Source organism: Nycticebus coucang, chromosome 15, assembly GCF_027406575.1.
Source record: "Nycticebus coucang isolate mNycCou1 chromosome 15, mNycCou1.pri, whole genome shotgun sequence".
NCBI lineage: Eukaryota > Metazoa > Chordata > Mammalia > Primates > Lorisidae > Nycticebus > Nycticebus coucang.
In genome coordinates this window covers 570,877-592,688 of record NC_069794.1, presented here as the reverse complement: position 1 = coordinate 592,688, position 21,812 = coordinate 570,877, and the positions used below count along the sequence as shown (strand labels likewise).

General features: G+C 42.2%; 1 protein-coding gene across 6 annotated transcripts in view; it reads left to right on the top strand.

Moving 5' to 3' along the window:
* Positions 1-21,812, top strand: part of TMCO3 (transmembrane and coiled-coil domains 3) — a 53,300-nt gene that overhangs the window by 2,904 nt on the left and 28,584 nt on the right. For 4 of the 6 annotated variants that reach the window (XM_053563027.1, XM_053563028.1, XM_053563031.1 and 1 more), the window contains exons 2-7: positions 3,212-3,756; positions 5,628-5,807; positions 7,140-7,331; positions 8,985-9,113; positions 12,141-12,233; positions 20,970-21,156. In XM_053563027.1, the coding sequence (XP_053419002.1) occupies positions 3,313-3,756; positions 5,628-5,807; positions 7,140-7,331; positions 8,985-9,113; positions 12,141-12,233; positions 20,970-21,156 (1,225 nt within the window). In that variant the 5' untranslated portion in view covers positions 3,212-3,312. The remainder of the gene's footprint in view (positions 1-3,211; positions 3,757-5,627; positions 5,808-7,139; positions 7,332-8,984; positions 9,114-12,140; positions 12,234-20,969; positions 21,157-21,812) is intronic. The other 2 variants (XM_053563030.1, XM_053563029.1) reach the window with 2 other exon arrangements.

Here is a 21,812-nt window from a genome sequence, read left to right as displayed (position 1 = left end):
GAAAGTGATCCATACAAAAAGTGCCATGCAAGGTCTTCTGAAGTGTAAAATATGTTGAAGAATCACCTTTTGGGGAAAATGGGAATTATAAACAAAGTATCTCAAATTTCTTTCTTGGTTCTGAAAGAATTGAATTCTTTTTCTGCCTTGGAACAAGCAGAAGTTGACCAATCTAGTGAGTCATTGAAATAACAATGTTGCCAGGTGTGACTGAGGGTTGGCTAATTGCTTAATTTCAAGGTGGAAACCCTTAAAGTTGTATTGAAACTAAGATCAAATTGAGTAATTGGATCAGTGTATTTTCCTTTGTCCCACCCTGGAAGAGGGCTGTTCTCCTAAATTGAATTCTTCCTGTGCCATGGCTTATCTCTTCTGGAACCAAGGTCTCTAAGACTGTATTAAAATGAAACTCTTTTTAAAAATACAAATACAGTCTTTTTTTGGTGACTTTTTCCTTGTTATATCTGGACCTCAATGACATGCACTAGTATCTTCAGGATCTACTGAAGTGTTTGTAATTTAGCTCTCACTAATCTGACATGTAGGCTTTTTGAGTTCTCATGTTTGTTTCTCCTAAAACTTACTGTTTTTTTTTCTGTTGGCTATTATTTTATTTATTTATTTATTTATTTTTTGTAGAGACAGAGTTTCACTGTACCGCCCTTGGGTAGAGTGCCGTGGCGGCACACGGCTCACAGCAACCTCTAACTCTTGGGATTACGCGATTCTCTTGCCTCAGCCTCCTGAGCAGCTGGGACTACAGGCGCCCGTCACAACGCCTGGCTATTTTGTTTTTTTTTTTTTTTGTTGCAGTTTGGCCGGGGCTGGGTTTGAACCCGCCACCCTCGGCATATGGGGCCGGCGCCCTACTCACTGAGCCACAGGTGCCACCCGGCTATTATTTTTTTGCATGGTCAGAATGCTGTCTCCGGAAATGCCATACTTATTTTTGCTGTATCTAATCTGCTTTGCCTGGGAAACTAGATTAAATTTATTAGAACTGGGGTTAGTGGTGAAATTAAAGTATAGATAATATTTTAGTAACTAGATCCCCAGGTTGGGAAACGCTGGTATATTTGACAATTGAGTAGGAATTATTTTTTTGTTGTTGTTTTTGAGACAGTCTTACTCTGTCTCCAAGGCTAGAATGCCATGACGTCATCACAACCTCAGCCTCCTGGATTCAAGTGATCCTCCTGCCTCAGCCTTCCGAGTAGCTGGGAGTACAGGTGCCCACCACTGCACCCAGCTAGATTTTTCCAATTTTAGTAGAGATGGTGTTTCACTCTTGCTCAGGCTGGTCTTGAACGCCTGAGCTCAGGGGATCCAGCCACCTCAGTGTCCCAGAGTGCTGGGATTACAGGCCTCAGCTTTTCTTAGGGTTATTAGTTCTTCCTCCCTTAGTCTCTGTTTTTCAACCTGTAACTCATACTTTCTTGACAACCTTTGCTGCCAGCGACCAGTAGATTCCCTGGTCCTCAAACAATGCTCCTGTTGGGGTCTAGCCCTGCTCTCTGTCTGTCACCATCTAAGCATCCCAGCCAGGGCACTGAAACCTCTCATTCATCCCAAAATAATTCTTAGAAAGCAGATTCTTGTCTATGCCATACCTGCCAGGACAAATTAATATATATTGGTTTAGGTATTTCTTTTTTCTTTTTCTCTTTTCTTTTCTTTCTTTCTTTTTTTTTTTTTTTTTTTTTTTTTGAGACAGAGTCTCAAGCTGTCACCCTGGGTAGAGTGCCGTGACATTACAGTTCACAGCAGTCTCCAACTCATGGGCTCAAGTGATTCTCTTTCCTCAGCCTCCCAAATAGCTGAGATTACAGGCGCCTGCCACAATGCCTGGCTATTTTTTTGTTGCAGCCATCATTGTTGTTTTGGCTGGTCCCAGCCGGGTTTGAACCCACCAGCCTCAGTGTATGTGGCCATTGCCCTACCCACTGAGCTACAGGCACCACCCTGGTTTAGGTATTTCTTTTTTTTTGTAGAGACAGAGTCTCATTTTATTGGTAGAGTGCCATGGGGTCACACAGCTCACAGCAACCTCCAACTCCTGGGCTTAGGCAATTCTCTTGCCTCAGCCTCGGTAGAGTGCCATGGCATCACACAGCTCACAGCAACCTCTAACTTCTGGGCTTAGGCAATTCACTTGCCTCAGCCTCCCGAGTAGCTGGGACTACAGGCACCTGCCACAGTGCCCGGCTATTTTTTTGTTGCAATTAGGCCAGGGCCAGGTTTGAACCTGCCACCCTTGGTATATGGGGCTGGTGCTCTACCCTCTGAGCCACAGGTGCCACCCGGTTTAGGCATTTTTAAAGAAAGGAAGAAGAGAATGAATTTGGATGATAGGAGGAAATGCTTGAAATTTAATAATTGTCCAGAAATCCAGGTTTTTTTTTTTTCTTTATTTTTATGACAGTTTTAAGATGTTGCCCTGGGTAGAGTGCTGTGGGGTCACAGCTCACAGCAACCTCAAACTCTTGGGCTTAAGTGATTCTCTTGCTTCAGCCTCCCAAGTAGCTGAGACTACAGGCATCTGCCACAATGCCCAGCTATTTTGGTACTGTTGTTGTTGCAGTTGTCCTTGTTTTAGCTGGCCTGGGCCAGGTTTGAACCTGCCCCCCGCCTCAGTGTATGTGGCTGGTGCCCTACCAACTGAGCTAGGGGCACCAACAGGTATGGTTATATTTTTGTCATTTGTTTTTTAATCTTTGACATCTTAACTAGCATTTATTTATTTAACTGTAGACTGACTTTGGAAATTTGGCAAAATTCCAAAGTACTTTAGAAAGTTAGCAAAGTGGCAGAGCAAGCTAATAGTACTTTGGAAGATTCCATTCCTAGCATGAACCTGGTTTCCCTAGACAGCCCACTGACCTGTGGTGGGGAAGTTGATGGTATTTTCTGGCCTTTGATACATGGAATCTCTTAAAAGATTGATTTAGAGTTGCTACTTATGAGGCTAAGTTTTTCTTTAAGTTACTGTTGAACCTTTAAATTCAGATGTAACTAACCTTTAACCTCTGTTCTTTACCAGGCATCATAAAAGTACATGAATATTAAGCATTTGATTTTAGTCTATGTTCGGATGTTGACATTAATCTAGGAAAAGTAACATTTTCTTCAAGACTGTGTTCTGGACTTAATTGTTCAATACTTTGATCTCAGTATTAGTTATTGTTCTACTGTAACAATACATCTCTTTCAGCTGCAATTGTGTATCTAAAATGCAAGGTCAACTCTGGGACCTTGGATTGCCCTGGATTGCAGGACTCTAGATTGCCCTGCGCTGCCCTCTGCACTTGAATCATGAGGATTCTCAGAGACGGCTTCTGCTGGATGCTGCTTCCATTACTTCAGTGGGCAACGCAGGCCACAGACCACGTGGAGGTGGCAAAGCATGTGATCAAGCTGCATCGGGGTAGGGGCGCAGCCCTGGCACAGAGGAAGCAGTGGGTGCTGGACAGCTGCCGGAGGCTCTCTGGGCTCCTTCGCCAAAAGAACGTGGTTCTGAACAAACTGCAGAGTGCCATCAAAGTGGTGGAGAAGGACACCAGCCTGTCAAACGAAGAGAAGCTATTTCAGGTGCACACCTTTGAGATTTTCCAGAAGGAACTGAATGAAAGTGAGAATTCAGTTTTCCAGGCAATCTATGGGCTGCAGAGAGCCTTGCAAGGAGATTACAAAGATGTGGTGAACATGAAAGAGAGCAGCCGACAGCGTCTAGAGGCTCTGAGAGAGGCAGCCATAAAGGTCAGTCCCCAACCATACCACCTTAGAGTGTACACACCTGAGTGGGGGCACACAGGGGTGAGGGCCGTGGACACCGAGTGCTCTCCTGAGTGGGACGTGCAGGGGCAAGGGGATCTGGATACTGCTGATCTCTCATCCGGGGGCCGTGGACACCCAGTGCTCTCCTGAGCGGGGCTTGCAGGGGCAGGGGGGCATGATCTCTCATCTGGTGTCGTCTGATCCTGGGAAGTCACATCTGGAAAGTCTCTGATGTGAGGAGAATCTTTTCCTTTGGGTAATAGTGCAGGTGTCTTCTAGAAAGAGGCAGTCTCTAATGCTTTCCTCTCTTGAGGAAATTCTTAGGTAATTCAAAGTTATTCAAATTGTACTAATAAACTGAAATGGAAGTAAATATATTAGTAACTTCAATTGACATTTTGCCAAGTTTCTGACAGGAAGTCCTTTTCACATGAAGTTTCTTTAATATGACTATACTGAAAACAAAATTAAAATTAATTTAAAAAAATGCAAAGCCAGGCATGGTGGCTCACAACTCCTAGCACTCTGGGAGGCTAAGGCAGGAGGATTGATTGAACTTAGGAGTTCGAGACCAGCCTGAGCAAGAGCAAAACCCTGTGTCTAAAAACTGGCTAGGCATTCAGGTGCCTGTAGTTCCAGCTACTCAGAAGACTGAGGCAAGAGGATCTCTTGAGCCTAAGAATTTGAGGTTGCTGTGAGCTGTCACACCAAGGCATTCTACCAAGGGTGACAAAGTCAGACTGTCCCAAAAAAAAAAAAAAAAAAAAAAAAGAAAGACAAAAAATTACATACACTTGAATTAAGGACTCTGACCAAATATACTTTGATAAAGACGAGAAGGATTTTAAACCGTATCAGATGTGATATAATTTATGTCACTTAACTTTATAGTCATTGTTTCTTGAGAACCTGTTATATGCTAGGCACCTTGCCAAGCCTGGTAAATATGTAAAATACTATGTCATCTTTATAGAAAAGTCTATGGCATTATTACATAGCTTTGAAAGCAGAGAAAATATAGACCGATTAATCTTTACCTAAATGTGGTATTTTTTTGATAGAAATGTGATCATCAGACAAGTGTTTGATCATGGTTTTCAATAATCCCAATTCAGTCATCTCATTTGTGCCATATGTGTGTTGGACCCCTGCCCTCCTGTTGTGCAGTAGAAACACCTGCACCCGTATGTCTGGGGCATCATACATTGAGTGGCTACACCAGGATCTGAGTTGGCCATACTTGGGCAATGTCCCTTGCTGCTCTGTCCCATCCCTGCCCCACGCCTTTGCATGTGAATATACCTGTAAGGTGACATTATTGGTAAAATATGATGTGTAAATACATTTACTAAATTTTATTACCACACCACTCTTTGATTTCCCAATTAAATAATGCTATCAGAATCTACATGTCTTTTTGGAACAGTTCCCCCCTTATAACTGGACTTTGTATGTGTTCTGCTTGGAAATTTGGACAGTAACAGCACTCATGTATCACATCTCTGCAGGGCAGCTGCACCTGCCTGCGTGTCAGGCCTGGTGCAGTAATGTAATCAGTGCTGAGAGCATGACTGTCTCATGACAACTTGACCTGCACGTGCCACACTCATCCTTGTTGTTCCCATACACAGAGTGTTCCCTGGACAGGTGGCTAAGCTCAGTTATGTCTGAATTACTAGGACACTTTCCCTCGCTGGTATCGTAAGATACCAGAATCTTACATATGTGAAGGTGGCCTTTGACTGAGAGACGAGATGACTTAATTCTAGCTGGGCCAGGTTCCTGAAGGGATGTAAGAAAGTCATATCCTGGTTTGTTTTTAATACACTAACTTCATTTTTACAAATGAATAGGAAGAAACAGAATATGTGGAACTTCTGGCAGCAGAAAAGCATCAAGTTGAAGCTCTTAAACACATACAGCATCAGAACAGAAGTCTGTCCATACTTGACGAGATTCTGGAAGATGTGAGGAGGGCAGCAGATCGTTTAGAGGAGGAGATAGAAGAGCATGCCTTTGATGACAATAAATCGGTAAGTAGCATTCTAGAAGTTTTGTTTTTTTTTTTTTTTTTTTGAGACAGAATTTCACTATGTTGCCCTGGGTAGAGAGTGCCATGGCGTCACAGTTTACAGCAAAAGTGATTGTCTTGCCTCAGCCTCCCAAATAGCTGGGACTATAGGCATCTGCCACACCATCTGGCTGTTTTTTTGTTGCGGTTGTCATTGTTTAGCAGGCCCAGGCTGGGTTCGAACCCACCAGCCTTGGTGCCTGTGGCTGGCACCATAACCACTGTGCTACAGGCACTGAGCCCCAGAAGTTTCTTACCCACTGAGCTACTTCCTGCCTAGAAGATGTGTTTTTGAAATTGTTCTCATGTATGTTTTTAGTGTTGATTGAAAATGAAGACAAGCCAAATCACTTCTGTGTCATAGAGAAAATAATTTGACTGGGTCTTGTGGAACTGAGCTAGACACTGTGTTTCCTCTTTCTATATTTAACAGCCCACTCAGCTGCTCCTGTTTCCCAGCTGTGCCACGCAGGTGCATTGGGACTCTGGTCTCCAGAGGTCTTGATGTTGGGTTTGAATTCAGGGAAAATGATTGTTGTGTCTGAAGCAGAAATTCATGCTGCTCAGTTGTTATAATATGTTTAAGATTCTAAGGAAAACTGGGGCTGGGTGCAGTGGCTCACATCTGTAATCTTAGCACTCTGGGAGGCTGAGGAGGGTGGATTGCCTGAGCTCATGAGTTCGAGAGCAGCCTGAGCAGGATCTAGACCTTGTCTCTAAAAATAGGTGTTGTGGTGGGTACCTATAGTCCCTGCTACTTGGGAGGGTGAGGCAAGAGAATCACTTGAACCCAAGAGTTTGAAATTGCTGTGAGCTATGATGCTACAGCACTCTACTGAGGGTGACAAAATGAGACTCTTGTCTCAAAAAAAAAAAAAAAAAAAAGATTCTAAGGAAAATTTACTGTGGGTCTTGGTATGGACTTACAAAATGATTAAGTGATAAAAACAAATCAGGATAAGATTAGAGAAGGGGAGAGAATAAAAATACAGTGAAAGAAATTTAAAAAAATTAATTGTAGAATTAGAGGAAAACCTAGAAGTATTTTAAGGGCTATGAATTTTTGGTAGACTTTGCCCTATATCAGGTAAGGCAGTTGTTTGGAAACTGCAGACCTTTTCAACCTTTCTACCCTTAAATTATTTCTTTAATTGAAAAAAAAGTCCTCTGGCCTTTCATCACATTTGAAGAATGCTAAGAATATTTCTGTTCTCCTAATGTTTAGCACTTAACCCTTTGACAATTAAGTTTGCAGCATTCAGTTGATTGTAGTTACTCCTGGTCCTTCCTCTAGGTGAAAGGGGTTAACGTGGAGGCTGTGCTGAGGGTGGAAGAAGAAGAGGCAGGCGCCAAGCACAACATAACAAGGGGAGAGGTGGAGGGTGGCCTGGGCCTCAGCATGCTGATCGACTCCCAGAACAACCAGTATATCCTGACCAAGCCCAGAGATGCCACCATCCCACGTGCAGACCACCACTTCATAAAGGTAGACTGCCACTGCTGCCCAGCACCAGGGAGAACAAGGCTCATCTTTTGAAGGTTACATTGGATGCATAGCATCCTCCTTGAGAGAATTCACTAGAACTCCCCACATTTCCTGTCTTAAGTTCTTATTTTTCTTTCTAAAGGAAAAAGGCATTTTAATATTTAAAATGAAAACTTGGTGAGCGGTGCCTGTGGCTCTAAGGAGTAGGGCGCCGGCCCCATATAACGGAGGTGGTGGGTTCAAACCTGGCCCTGGCCAAAAACTGCAAAAAAAAAGCTCTCCTGGGGCTGGGCAAGGTGGCTCACACCTGTAATCCCAGCACTCTGGGAGGCCCAGGCGGCTAATAGCCTAAAATGAAAACTTGTTTTGAAGAATTTGGAAGACTTTTTGAAATTAGGAGTTATTGTGACGGGATTATAGCTTCTGCCATCTCAAAACTGGTCTTGCTAAAATAAACAATCCTTGAAAGGCAGAGAAGTTTTGGCTATGGAGCCATATATAGCTGCACTTAGCCTTGGGGTGCAGAGTGTGGAACCTCCAGTAAGGCCTGACACCACACACCATGGAGTGTGATTCAGATTGGAGCCTCCCTAGAAACTGATCTAGTCTGAGGCTGTGGATCTAGTCTGAGGCTGTGGAATTAAATACTGGAAGTTGAGAGCGTCAGGGCTCAAGATGAGTGCTCTGGGATGATGGGGATGGGAGGGGCAGGGTGCAGGCCCCTCTGGGAAGCCTGTAGTGTCTAGCAAGACTCCCTGCTCCTGGTGTGTTTTGTAGAGGCAGAAACTAAGCCAGAGACTCTAGTCTTATATGTAGTACCAGCACAGGCTGAGAAGAAGAGCATCAGAGATGTTCAGGGCATCTGCAGCGCTGAGCTTATGCTGATGGCCTCAAGTCAGCAGGTGCATCGCTGTCCTGTTGTGGCTTTGTTGAACTCTGGGAACTTCTGCAGGTTGATGATATTGGTGCCTGTACAGGGGGTGGGGATCTCTACAGTGAAGTTAGTCTTTCTTCCTTGGAAATGAATAAGTAGTTTCTGGAGAAATGGTTTGACACTGTTGTAAATGTCCTGCTCCTCATCAGTGGTCATCCAGCAGTTGTCCACTTGCATGATGGCTCCCTTCTCTGTAGTTGAGTGACAGCTTCATTGATTTCATGTGATGGGAGAACAGTGGGAAGGGTACACAGAGCTCTGAAGGTTTCCCAGGTTTCAGCAATTGCAGATGGAAAATAATTAGGTAAAAAACAATGAAGAATAACAACGGAATGAAAAATACAAAGTAAAAAAAATATGTAAGTGGGTATAAGCAGTGTAGAGATGATAAAGTGTACAGGGTGGGCAGGCTGTATGTAGACACTAGACATTTGACATCGGGAGATAGAGCATTGGAGGGTTTTTTATCTGCGGTGGGAGCTCTGGGAGGGTCCTGGAACTAATGTCCTGAAGATAATGATGCTTGTAATCCTTAGGCCCTCAGGAGTGACCTGCATCTACTCCTCAATTTGCTCCTAATGTTTTCACCAGGTCTATGACACAGTAGTGTAAAAACACTCCGACTTAGTCTCCTCATCTGCCCTTTGTCCAGGGAACTGCCGTCTCTGCCAACCTACCTTCCTGGTCACTGTGTTTCTCGTCTGTTCCTCCTGTGCTAGGACCTTGCTGCGATAGGGATACTGTCTCTGCCATGCGGTTGGTTGTGTACAGCAATTGGCTTGCCTACAATGTTTGGCTACATCATCTGTGGTGTACTTCTGGGACCCTCAGGACTAAATAGCATTAAGGTAAGAACAGAATTTAACTTCATTGGTATCTGTTTACCAGAATATTAAAGAAACGTTCACGAAGACTGAAAATTTTTTACTTTAATTAATGAAAGTAATAGTTTCTTACAAGTCATAAAAAAGAAGACACCCTTTCTGGTTTAATAAGAAACCTCTGAACCATAAGGAAGTCATTTTGTTTGTTGATGAAGTGACTTAACTACAGAGAATAACCCTTTTCATTTCTTTACATTATATTAGTTTCAAAGCTTCCTTTACTACTAATGTGATGGACTGGATTATTCAGGCCACCATTCACACGCTGAAATCAACTAATAATGCTACATTAAATGTATTTTCGAGTGTTTGCTAGTGTGCAAGAAGGCTGGTTACAAGCCCTATCAACAGAGGCCACTGGCAGCAAGGCTGTGCTGAGCAGGTTGACTATGTCCGTCCTCACTGACGGCACTTCTAATGGGGCATTGGGGGTGATTCCCAAGCTCACAAGCTTCCAGGGGTGTCATCTAAATACAGGTCCACAGCATGAGCAGAAGGGAAAGAGGCTGCTAAGAGAGTAGGAGTGAGATGAGGACTTCCTGCCCCCTCACGGACGTCCCAGGGTGGGTCCAGCAGAGGGTCGCATGCTGCACCCAAAGCCTCATTTCCTCTGCTGCCGACTAATAGGACTGGACTGACCAGAAGAGCCTCCACAGGCTCCTCAGATTACAGAGCCAGAAATCGCTGCAGGTGAACTCTGGCAGGGGAGGGGAAGCTGGGGAGTCCAGACTGTGCAGCTGTTCACATAGCCGAAGGGGAGCTGCAAGCTACTTGAGAGCCCTGTGGGCAAAGTCACTTGGCAGAGTAGAATCTGGATGGAAAGGCTATTTTAATTTAGTTTGTTGAGTAGATTTTATTTATTTATTTTTTTGAGACAGAGTCACACTTTCTCATCCTTGGTAGTATGCCATGGTGTCATAGCTCACAGCAGCGTCAAACCTTTGGGCTCAAGTGATCCTCTTGCCTCAGCCTCCCAAATAGCTGGGGCTACAGGTGTCTGGCTATTTTTAGAGACGAGGTCTAGGTCTTGCTTAGGCTGGTCTCGAATTGATGAGCTCAAGCAATCCACCCTCCTTGGCCTCCCAGAGTGCTAGGATTACAGGAGTAATCCGTTCCTGGCCTTGACTATCTATTTTTCACATGATTCAAAACTATACAATGTCGTACAATTAAGTTTGTGCACTTATCCTAGAAAAAGTGCTGCATACCTCATTGCTGAATATCTCTAGAGTCACCAAATGGCCAAGGGGATACTTTGAAGGTGACTCCAGTGATATTCCACAAAGAAGTAAGTAGCATTTTTTTAGGATGAGTTTTCAAACTTAATTGTCAGACCTGGAAGAAGCCATAACTGAGAAATTTCTTTCTGTCCTTTCTCACTCCCTTGTCCAACTCCCTCTTTTAGAGTATTTGCAGCAGAAGCAAACACAAATTCCTTCCCTTCTCATTCCTTTTCTTTCTTTCTTCTTTTTTGAGAGTCTCACTCTGTCACCTAGAGTGCAGTGGCGTCATCACAGCTCACAGCAACCTCAAACTCCTGGGTTTAAGTAATCCTTCTACCTCAACCTCCTGAGTAGCTATGACTACAGGAGCACACCACTACACCAAACTGATATTTTTTCTGTTTTTTGTAGAGATGGTGTCTTGCTCTTACTCAAGCTAGTCTTGAACTCCTGAACTCAAATGATCTTCCAGCCTTGGCCTCCTGGGGTGCTGGGATCACAGGTGTAAGCCACCACTCCCAGCCCCTTTCTTTTCTTAAGAGCAAGTAGGCTCATAAGCAAAGAATTAAGGCTAACTGGGTAATATTTACAACTGGATACTGTATATACTGTAATTCTTAATCAGCTATCCTGTGGAAAAATGATGGAACTATAAATAGTCCAAGTTAGAATTCTAAGTCAGTACTGGGCAAAAGTGGGAAGTGGTTAATGGAAAAAGTATACAGATGGTATACTTTTGACAGGCTCACTAGGATACATTGTAAGTTGAGAAGCATCTGTAAGCAAATGTATCAAAATGTTTATCGTTTTCTAGTGGGGAATTGAAAGACTTTCACTGATTAAGTTGAGAAATAGAGATTTTGATATGTTATTTTGAAGATGTGTCACACAGTCTGATTTTAAAAGGGAAGCAAAGAAAAAAGTGACAGTAAAGAAGCATGAGAACCAGAAGACAAAAGAAATAAAAGCAAATGGCTGTTGTGATAATGCCTGTAAATGGAATAAACTCCCCTGTTAAAAGACAAAGGTTTACAGATGGTGTCAGGAAAGTAGTATTATAAACAATGGTTCAGTATGAATAAAGTGACTCAGAAAGGTTGAAAGTGAAAGGAGGAAAGATGAAAGAAGAGCAGGGTTGGTTCATACTTACCATGCTGACAAACTCAGCAAGCTCACAGTGGGGCCAGGGCAGTGTGTGGACACATGGACACTTAGGCCGCTGAATATTTTATAAAACTAAACAGTTATAGCTACCACAAAACCCTCAAATGTACAGAGAAATATGATAGCTATATACAACATTCTCTAGTATAATAATATCAAAAATAAATAACAGATGGAGAATCAAAACCAATAGAGTACATATTAAAACCTGTGGGATGTGGTCATATGTGGGACTTAGGAGAAAATTTACATCTTTTACTTGCTCAAGCCCAGACAAAAATAAAACAGTATAAATTAATTAAGAACTGAACTCAAGTGCCTTCCCATACCCCAGAAAAAGCTAACGGAGGGACTAGTGAGGATGAACATGGTGACAAATTGAAAATAGGTTTATGAGTTAATTCTTAGAAAATGAAACAAATTAAATAAAATTAGAAAGTCAAAATTATTCAGGTCTAGAAGAAACTCAAAGAATTGATTTCTTAAAAAAATACTGTGTTTTTTGGGTGATATTTCCACTGAATATATTAGTATATGATTGTTAAGTATACTTAATATATTAAGCATATAAAATTATATGGTTTTAAATTTTCTTGTTTTTCAGTCTATTGTACAAGTGGAGACATTAGGAGAATTTGGGGTATTTTTTACTCTTTTTCTTGTTGGCTTAGAATTTTCTCCAGAGAAGCTGAGAAAGGTAAGAACCCAATTTACCTGCTATTGCTTCTAAGCAACTTACTATCATATGGTTTCAGCTTATTCATTTTTAACATTTGTTGGTTACTTGGCAATCAATTAAATATTTTTAGAATAGAATATGATGTTTTACCTTGATACTATTTTTGGAACATAAATTCAAAAAGGTAAAAAAATGTTAGGTTTGATAAAGTTGAATTTCAGTGAATAATTGGAATTAGCTTTCATGTGGCTAATATCAGAAAAGGTTTGAGAATGTTTGAACTTTAATATATGGGTCCTTCCAAGAATGTGCAAAACTGTTAGAGGGTGAAATATATTTTTTGGTTGCAGCCATCATTGTTGTTCGGCGGGCCAGGACTGGATTCGAACCTGCAAGCTCAGGTGTATGTGGCTGGCGCCTTAGCCGCTTGAGCCATAGGCACCGAGCCAAGAGGGTGAAATATAACAACTGAATAGTCAAGTGTTTTACCCTAGAAAAACTTCCTAAATTAGAAGTGAGTTAATTGGCAGCGCCCATAGCTCAGTGGGTAGGGCACCAGCCACATACACCCAGGCTGGGGAGTTTGAACCTGGCCCGGGCCAGCAAACAACATGACAACTGCAACAAAAAAAACAGTCAGGCGTTGTGGCAGGTGTCTGTAGTCCCAGCTACTTGGGAGGCTAAGGCAAGAGAATCGCTTGAGCTCAAGAGTTTGAGGTTGCTGTGAGCTGTGACACCACAGCACTCTACTGAGGGTGACATAGTGAGACTCTGTTTGGGCAGCGCCTGTGGCTCAGTCGGTAAGGTGCCGGCCCCATATACAGAGGGTGGCGGGTTCAAACCCGGCCCCGGCCAAACTGCAACCAAAAAATAGCCGGGCGTTGTGGCGGGCGCCTGTAGTCCCAGCTACTCGGGAGACTGAGGCAAGAGAATCGCTTAAGCCCAAGAGTTGGAGGTTGCTGTGAGCTGTGTGAGGCCACGGCACTCTACCGAGGGCCATAAAGTGAGACTCTGTCTTTACAAAAAAAAAAATAATAATAAATAAAAAAAAAAGAGAAGTGAGTTAATTAAAAAAGGTACTTTGCTTTTTAATAGACATCTTACAAAAGATGAAAATGGCTGATTAAAAGCAGGGATTGGGGGTGACACAGTGAACATGACTGGTTAACAAAAGCCCTGTGAGTTAGAATCAGATACTGTTTTGCCTTTAGTACTAACTGGAATACTAGTATAAGGTTAGCAGAAGTTCCTAGATGACCATGAGGGTGATAAAATAGTCTTGGACCAGGTTGGTGCCAGGCACAGCCACGTACCCTTTCTGGACAGCCATCCAGTGGTTTGACTTGACCCTTTGTGGAGCACTCAGAAATTAACCCTGCCAACAGGGTCTCGTAGAACATCTTGTTTGAACACCTATAGGCTTTGTTCACATTTAGAAGATTAGAACCTTTTATGTCTCTATCCAAAAAAGAATCAAATATAAGTTTAAAAAAATTGCCTACAAATACTTTCAGCTCTTCATTTTCAAGATGTATTACAAGCAATCTTGAGTAGCCAGTGGTCAGCTGACCTGTGACATAACTACTTTATGGGACATTAAGTAGCTATTAAAATATTACATGAATATGTAATAACAAAAACATTTGTTATAATTCTAAATTTGAAAAAAGATGAGCATAGCGTAATTTGACCATAGCAGTCTAAAAGAAACATAAATATGTGGGGAAAACACAGCAAATAAATATATCGTGGTTGAATTCTTCATATTTTTTAATTTTTCTGTAGTAATCAGTACTTTGTTATAATAAGGAAAAATAATTTTTTTTGTTTGTTTGAGACAGAGTCTCACTTTGTCAGTCTCGGTAGAGCGCTATGGCATCACAGCTCACAGGAAGTTCAAACTCTTGAGCTCAAGCGATTGTCTTGTCTCAGCCTTCTGAGTAGCTGGGCCTTCAGGAGCCCGCCACCACACCCAGCTATTTTTTTAGAGACAGAGGTTTTGCTTTGGCTCAGGATGGTCTTGAACTTGTGAGCCCAACCAGCTTGTTCTCCCAGGGTGTTAGGATTACAGAGGTGAGCCACTGTGCCCAGCCTAAAAAATAAACTTTTAAAGTCTTGAGTTAAAAGTTTGCTTTTAAGACTAATTGCTCTGATTTCACCAAAATCAGTTTTTACATTTTTGGCTCATCTGTTATTTAGGATTTTTTGTTTTCTTTGACCATCTCCTTTTTCCATTAAAGCCCCCATTTGTCCTTCTGTTGTTCACTCTCCCTTGGAACACCGCTCACTTAGGTGTCTTCGTAAGGCATTCTGAATTACTTTCATGTTTTTTCCATGTACTTATACATCTTTTTTTTTGTTTCTGGTGTTATAAGTGCCCGTGTATTAATTTCTGAATGTAGAGATTAAAGAACTTTGGCCAGTTACCTGTGAGATGAGGAAAAGGGCCCCATCCTTCCTGTGACTTCAAGGTGTGTGTTGTTGAGGGGGGAACAGGCTTAGGGTAGTAGGCATGTTGTGGCACAGTGGACTCCTTGGGCTTCTGTGAGTTAATCTAGGGAAGTTTAAAGCCGGGGCAGAGAGCAGATGGCAGGGAGGCTGCTTCTGTGGGCAGTAGGAGCTGCAGCAAGATGCTTTACCACCTGGCCATCACTTTCCTGCTCTGTTCAGTGAGGAATTTGGACAAGCAAAGTTTCTTCTGGCCCTAAATTTAAGTAATTTGTATTTTTTTCCTCTATAGAATTTATAGTTAAATAGTGTAATGTTATATAACATAGTATTTCTGTAATAACTTTAAACAACATAAAGCAGTCCAGCTTTGTCAATGTTGGTTTTATTTATGCAATGCTTTGGACGGTTTCACATCCAGTTACTTAAGTTTGTACTTTTTGGTGTCGACTTAGGGAGGCTTGTAAGGAAGTGTGTGTTCTGCCTTAGGCAACATGTAGTCTGGAAGGTGGAGCAGACACTGTCTTGTGAAGGAGGACCTTCTTGTCACCTGTTCTTGAGTCTTTGCTCCTGTCACCTAGCTGTAGCCCTTAAAATGTAGCTCGTGCTTAGATTAACCAAGGGCACATATTACTGCTTTTTTAGTCCAAGGACTTGGATTGCAGAAGATTTATATGTACCTAACAAGTGACATTATTAAGTAGTCTATTTATTGCTCAGGTGTAAATAACTGGCAGAGCTTTAAAACAGCCTGAAACAGCCAGGGTCATTGTTCTGAACTGATGGAACTCCAACCATGGCAGTCAAATTATTTCATTAGGTTTTTTGATATATTAGTAATTACTGGAAACCCCCTCTTGGACTGCAGTGGAATCTCCTGAAGGTCTTGATGGCACCAGCTTGGAACACAGGACTCAAATACTGACCTCACATTGCTGGACAGCGAGGAAAGCTGAAGCCCCGTCCGGCTGCTGGTCCTACCTGTGTCTGGGTCTCAGTGTGGGAGTTGGCACACACCACCTTGCCAGCACCCTTCTAGCTCACCATGACTCTTCTCGAATCTCTCTGAAGAGTCTGTTCATTCCTGCCTCTCTCTAAATAGATTACGAAGTCACCGAGGGCACAGTTAAGTTTTCTCGTCCTTCGTATCTTACTTGTTCTTCCAACAAATACTTGTTGAGTACCTGTTGTCTTCCAGACCCTCCAGAAGCTATATGACATAAAGGGTGACACAGACATGCCCCTACCCCATGGATGACATTTTGGGATTTCAAAACAATGTGTTTTAGGAAAGGAAAAAGAAAACAACCTGAGAAGCACTATTTAAGGCCAGGATCCCAGAGCAGAGGACAGAGAACCATAGCCGAGTGTGCACTGTGCCTGCTTCCTGCATGTGATGTGTGCAGGGTGACCTGGGTGTCTTACTAGACACAGACTCTGGCCTGGGTGGTCCTGTACTGCCTTTACAGAACCCACAAGTCTTACACTGAGCAAGAACTCTTGCCAGTTCTTTTTTTTTTTTAAATGTATGTATTTATTTTTTATTTGTTACAATAATGTGTGTCTGTATGTAGGGGGGTACATGTGATATTTTTTTTTTTTTTTAACTTTTCCTATTTTTTTTTATTAAATTATGGCTGTGTACATTAATGCGATCATGGGGCACCATACACTGGTTTTATAGACCGTTTGACACATTTTCATCATACTGGTTAACATAGCCTTCCTGGCATTTTCTTAATTATTGTGTTAAGACATTTATATTCTACATTTACTAAGTTTCACGTGTACCCTTGTAAGATGCACCGCAGGTGTAATCCCACCAATCACCCTCCCTCCACCCATCCTTCCCCCTCCCTCTCCTTCCCCTCCTCCTTCCCCATATTCGTAGGTTATAACTGGGTTATACCTTTCATATGAAAGCTATAAATTATTGTCATAGTAGGGCTGAGTACATTGGATACTTTTTCTTCCATTCTTGAGATACTTTACTAAGAAGAATATGTTCTAGCTCCATCCATGTAAACATGAAAGAGGTAAAGTCTCCATCTTTCTTTAAGGCTGCATGATATTCCATGGTGTACGTGTACCACAATTTATTAATCCATTTGTGGATCAATGGGCACTTGGGCTTTTTCCATGACTTAGCAATTATGAATTGGGCTGCAATAAACATTCTGGTACAAATATCTTTGTTATAATGTGATTTTTGGTCTTCTGGGTATATACCTAGTAGAGGAATTATAGAATTGAATGGCAGATCTATTTTTAGATCTCTAAGTGTTCTCCAAACATCTTTCCAAAAGGAATGTATTAGTTTGCATTCCCACCAGCAATGTAGAAGTGTTCCCTTTTCTCCACATCTACGCCAACATCTCTGGTCTTGGGATTTTGTGATACGGGCTGATCTTACTGGAGTTAGATGATATCTCAAAGTAGTTTTGATTTGCATTTCTCTGATGATTAAGGATGATGAGCATTTTTTCATGTATCTGTAGGCCCTGCGCCTGTCTTCTTCAGAGAAGTTTCTCTTCAAGTCCCTTACCCAGCCTGCGATGGGATCACTTGTTCTTTTCTTGTTTATACGTTTGAGTTCTCTGTGGATTCTGGTTATTAAACCTTTGTCAGAGACATAACCCGCAAATATCTTCTCCCATTCTGAGGGCTGTTTACTTGCTTTACTTACTGTGTTCTTGGCTGTGCAGAAGCTTTTTAGTTTGATCAGGTCCCAGTAGTGTATTTTTGAAGCTGCTTCAATTGTCTGGGTGGTCCTCCTCATAAAATACTCGCCCACACTGATTTCTTCAAGGGTTTTCCCCGCACTCTCTTCTAGTATTTTTATAATTTCATGTCTTAAGTTTGAATCTTTAATCCAGTGAGAGTCTATTTTAGTTAATGGTGAAAGGTGTGGGTCCAGTTTCAGTCTTCTACAGGTTGCCAACCAGTTCACCCAGCACCATTTGTTAAATAGGGAATCTTTTCCCCACTGAATGTTTTTAATTGGCTTGTCAAAGATTAAATAACGGTAAGTAGCTGGGTTCATCTCTTGGTTCTCTATTCTGTTCCAGACATCTACCTCTCTGTTTTTGTGTCACTACCATGATGTTTTGATCACTATCGATTTATAGTATAATCTAAGGCTGGTAACGTGATTCTTCCTGCTCTCTTTTTATTTCTGAGTAATGTCTTGGCTGTTTGAGGTTTTTTCTGATTCCATATAAAACGAAGTATTATTTTTTCAAAATCGTTAAAGTATGACCGTGGAGCTTTATTAGGGATTGCATTAAAATTGTATATTGCTTTGGGTAGTATGGACATTTTAACAACGTTGATTTCTTCTCAGCCATGAGCATGGTATATTTTTCCATTTGTTAACATTTTCAGCTATTTCTTTTCTTAGAGTTTCATAGTTCTCTTTATAGAGATCTTTCACGTCCTTTGTTAGATAAACTCCCAAATATTTCATCATCTTTGGCACTACTGTGAATGGAATAGAGTCCTTAACTGTTTTTTCAGCTTGACTATTGTTGGTATATATAAAGGCTACCGATTTATGAATGTTGATTTTGTAACCTGAGACGCTGCTGTATTCCTTGATCACTTCTAAGAGTTTTGTAGTAGAATCCCTGGTGTTTCCAGATATACAATCATATCATCTGCAAAGAGCAAAAGTTTGATCTCTTCTTACCCTTTATGGATACCCTTGATCGCCTTTTCTTCTCTAATTGCGATGGCTAAAACTTCCATTACAATGTTAAAGAGCAGTGGAGACAATAGGCAGCCTTGTCTGATTCCTGATCTGAGTGGAAATGATTTCAATTTAACTCCATTCAATACGATAGTGGCTGTGGGTTATGGCTTCTATCAGTTTAAGAAATGTCCCTTCTGTACCAATTATCTTAAGTGTTCTGGTCATGAAGGGATGCTGGATATTATCAAAAGCTTTTTCAGCATCAATTGAGAGAATCATATGGTCTTTGTTTTTTAATTTGTTCATGTGCTGATTTATACTGACAGATTTACGTATATTGAACCAGCCTTGAGACTCTGGGATAAAACCGACTTGGTCATGATGTATAATTTGTTTGATGTGTTGCTGGATTCTGTTTGTTAGGATCTTGTTGAATATTTTTGCATCTATATTCATTAGTGATATTGGTCTATAATTTTCTTTTCTTGTTGGGTCTTTTCCTGGTTTGGGGATCAGGTGATGTTTGCTTCATAGAACATGTTGGATAGTCTTCCTTCTTTTTCTGTATTTTGGAACAGGTTGAGTAATATAGGTACTAGTTCCTGTATAAAGGTTTGGTAGAATTCTGACGTGAAGCCATCTGGTCCTGGGCTTTTCTTTTTAGGGAGATTTTGTATGGTTGATGCTATTTCAGAACTTGATATAGGCCTGTTCAACATTTCCACTTGATTCTGGCTAAGTCTTGGAAGGTGACATGCTTCTAAGTATTAGTCAATTTCCTTCAGATTTCCATATTTCTGACAATAAAGTTTCTTGTATTTTTAAGGATTTTTTGAATTTCTGAGGAGTCTGTTGGTATTTCGTCTTTGTCGTTTCTGATTGATGAAATTAAATATTTTACTCTTTTTTTCCTGGTTAGGTTAGCCAAAGGTTTATCTATTTTATTGACTTTTCAAAAAACCAACTTTTTGATTTATTGATCTGTTGTATAATTCTTTTGTTTTCAGTTAACTCTTGCCAGTTCTGTGTGGTCTTTTCCTGAGTTATTTTCCACCATGGGCACCTCGACACCTGGATTCTTGGGCTAAATGGGCTTCTTGGCCCCTCTGACCAAGGTGTGGAAAGATACACACTTCATAAAACGGTCAGAGAAGGTCCACTCTGGTGATGACCTCAGAAACAGCGTGGTCTCTTTCTTTACAGATGTGGAAACTAAAGCTAGTGAGATTATTACCTACCAAAGGTGTCAGCTAGTTAGAACAGACTCAACCTCAAGGCCAGCTGTCCCTCAAGGTTAGGAAGACCCTGAACCAGAGCTAGTTAACACTTCTCACAGGAATGACTCCCTGAGACCTGTGAACCTCCAAGTCCAGTGTGTCACCTCAGGGACGCTGCTGGCCTGGAGCCTGCCCAGGTGCTGATGCCTAGGCCTTTGGTTGTGCTCTGCAGAAGAGGAGGGATGTGAGATCAGCTTTGTGATTACCATCAGGATTGCCAAATACAGGAAGTGGAAGAGTGAAACCTGAACATTTGAAAAGCTGTTCTTTCTCTTTGTGGAAGGAGAGAGCATGGCCAGGGTTAGTCTGAGGTCCGTGGAGGAGGGAACTGGGTGAATGTTGCTGAGCTGGAGCTCTCAGCCTGTGCTGGTTTCCTGTTACTCGGCCTCTGACTTACAGGTGGAGTGAGCCTGGGGTTGCAGGGTGATCCCTGGGGAGGCGAGGTGTCCACGACTCCCTACCTGAGTTTGAAATGCCCTTGGTGGATGGGTGGCTAGCAGGCAGCTGGTCAAACTGCAGAGAGGGCTGGGGGGAGTCTGTTCATTTGGCTGCAGTAGGAAGACCTCTCTGATTCTCAAAAAACATGTAATTTGGCAAGAAGTACTGTTTTTTACCAAGAACTAAGAAGGGCCAGGGGAAAGCTTGCATACCCCAAGGTTGAGGTGGAGGGAGGTGGGCAGCTAGCAGGCAGGGCCTATGCTTGCCGTGTGTGACTCCTGTGCTACTCAGCTGTGTGTGGCCTTGGCGGTTCCTGCTCCCTTCCATAGAGGGCCTGGAAGTGGGGAGCTGGTGCTTTGATTGGGAGTGTGCAGTGAAGAGAGGAAATAAGCAAGCACTCAGATAGAATAGGATGACTGATCATGTTTATGTGATCATGTTTACCAATAAGGTGCCTTTTATTACCTCATCTTTGCAGATAGAGTGAAAATCCTCGAGGTTCAAGCTGGAAAGCTGGGCTCTCCCACACCTTTGTCCCTCCTGGCCCAGTACTTGGTTCCTTCTAGGGTACCTGGCACATGCTTATTTGAGTATCAGTCACATTCCCAAGGTTTACTTCTAGGCTGTGGCATTTATTTATCTATATATGGGGAAGAACCTAGAATGTAATGATGGGTGTGTGTGTGTGGTGTGTGTGCACATGGGTATAGCCCCTGTAGCAATGCCTGGCATGTTAGTGTGCTTAGAGTGTGATGTTGAGTGTATAATCCTGGGTTTGCTCCCTGAAGGTCGGGCATATAACCTTTTATTGGACCTGTAAATACATGAAATCTGCGTGATGCTGGTCAAGTGATTGCCTGTTGTATTAACATGTATATAAATAAATGTGTTCTCTTCAAGGTATGGAAGATTTCCTTACAAGGACCCTGTTATATGACACTACTGATGATTGCATTTGGCTTGTTGTGGGGACACCTGCTGCAGATCAGACCCACTCAGAGCGTCTTTATTTCTACTTGTTTGTCCTTATCAAGTACACCCTTAGTGTCCAGGTTCCTTGTGGGCAGCACTCGGGCTGAGAAAGAAGGTAGGTGAAGGTGTGTTCTGGGTGTGTGTGTGAGTAGTGCTTATCTGTGACTGACTTTGAATTTACAATTGTAGGCCTATGAGGAAGAATTGCAGGTTTTTCTTCCTTCTTAGGACCTTGCTAATGGTCACGGACACTCACGCCTCCTCCCAGGAGGCTTCTCCAGATGCCATTTCTCCACTTGATTGACAAAAATGCCTGCAAGGTGTGTGCACAGTTAGGGTGTTGAGGGCCTGAAAGAAAGTGGGCTGGTCTGCACTGAGCAGCAAGTGTCCTGTAGAGTTTCTTGGTGGGTTTGAGAGATTCATGGCCACTGTTTCACTGCTTTAAAGCTGGCAAGTGTTATTGACACACTTTGATATTTTCTTACTATAAAATTGAGGTGTTTGGTGATTAAAGGCATTTCTACTCTCATTCTTTGGCTGTAGTTTCACCTGTGTTCACAAGACATTGGTGTCTCTACGTCACTGCTCTGTGTGGTGGAGTCAGACTTGCTTGGGATCTCAGGGTGGTCACGGGCACCTGGGGCATCATGATGGAGCTTTGGCAGCATCACAGTTTATTTGTTAGATGAATTGTCCCCATTTTGCTCTCACGTTGTTAAAGTCAGTGAACTACAGGGTCGAGATTTCAGTAGCTTCACACGGATACTTGCC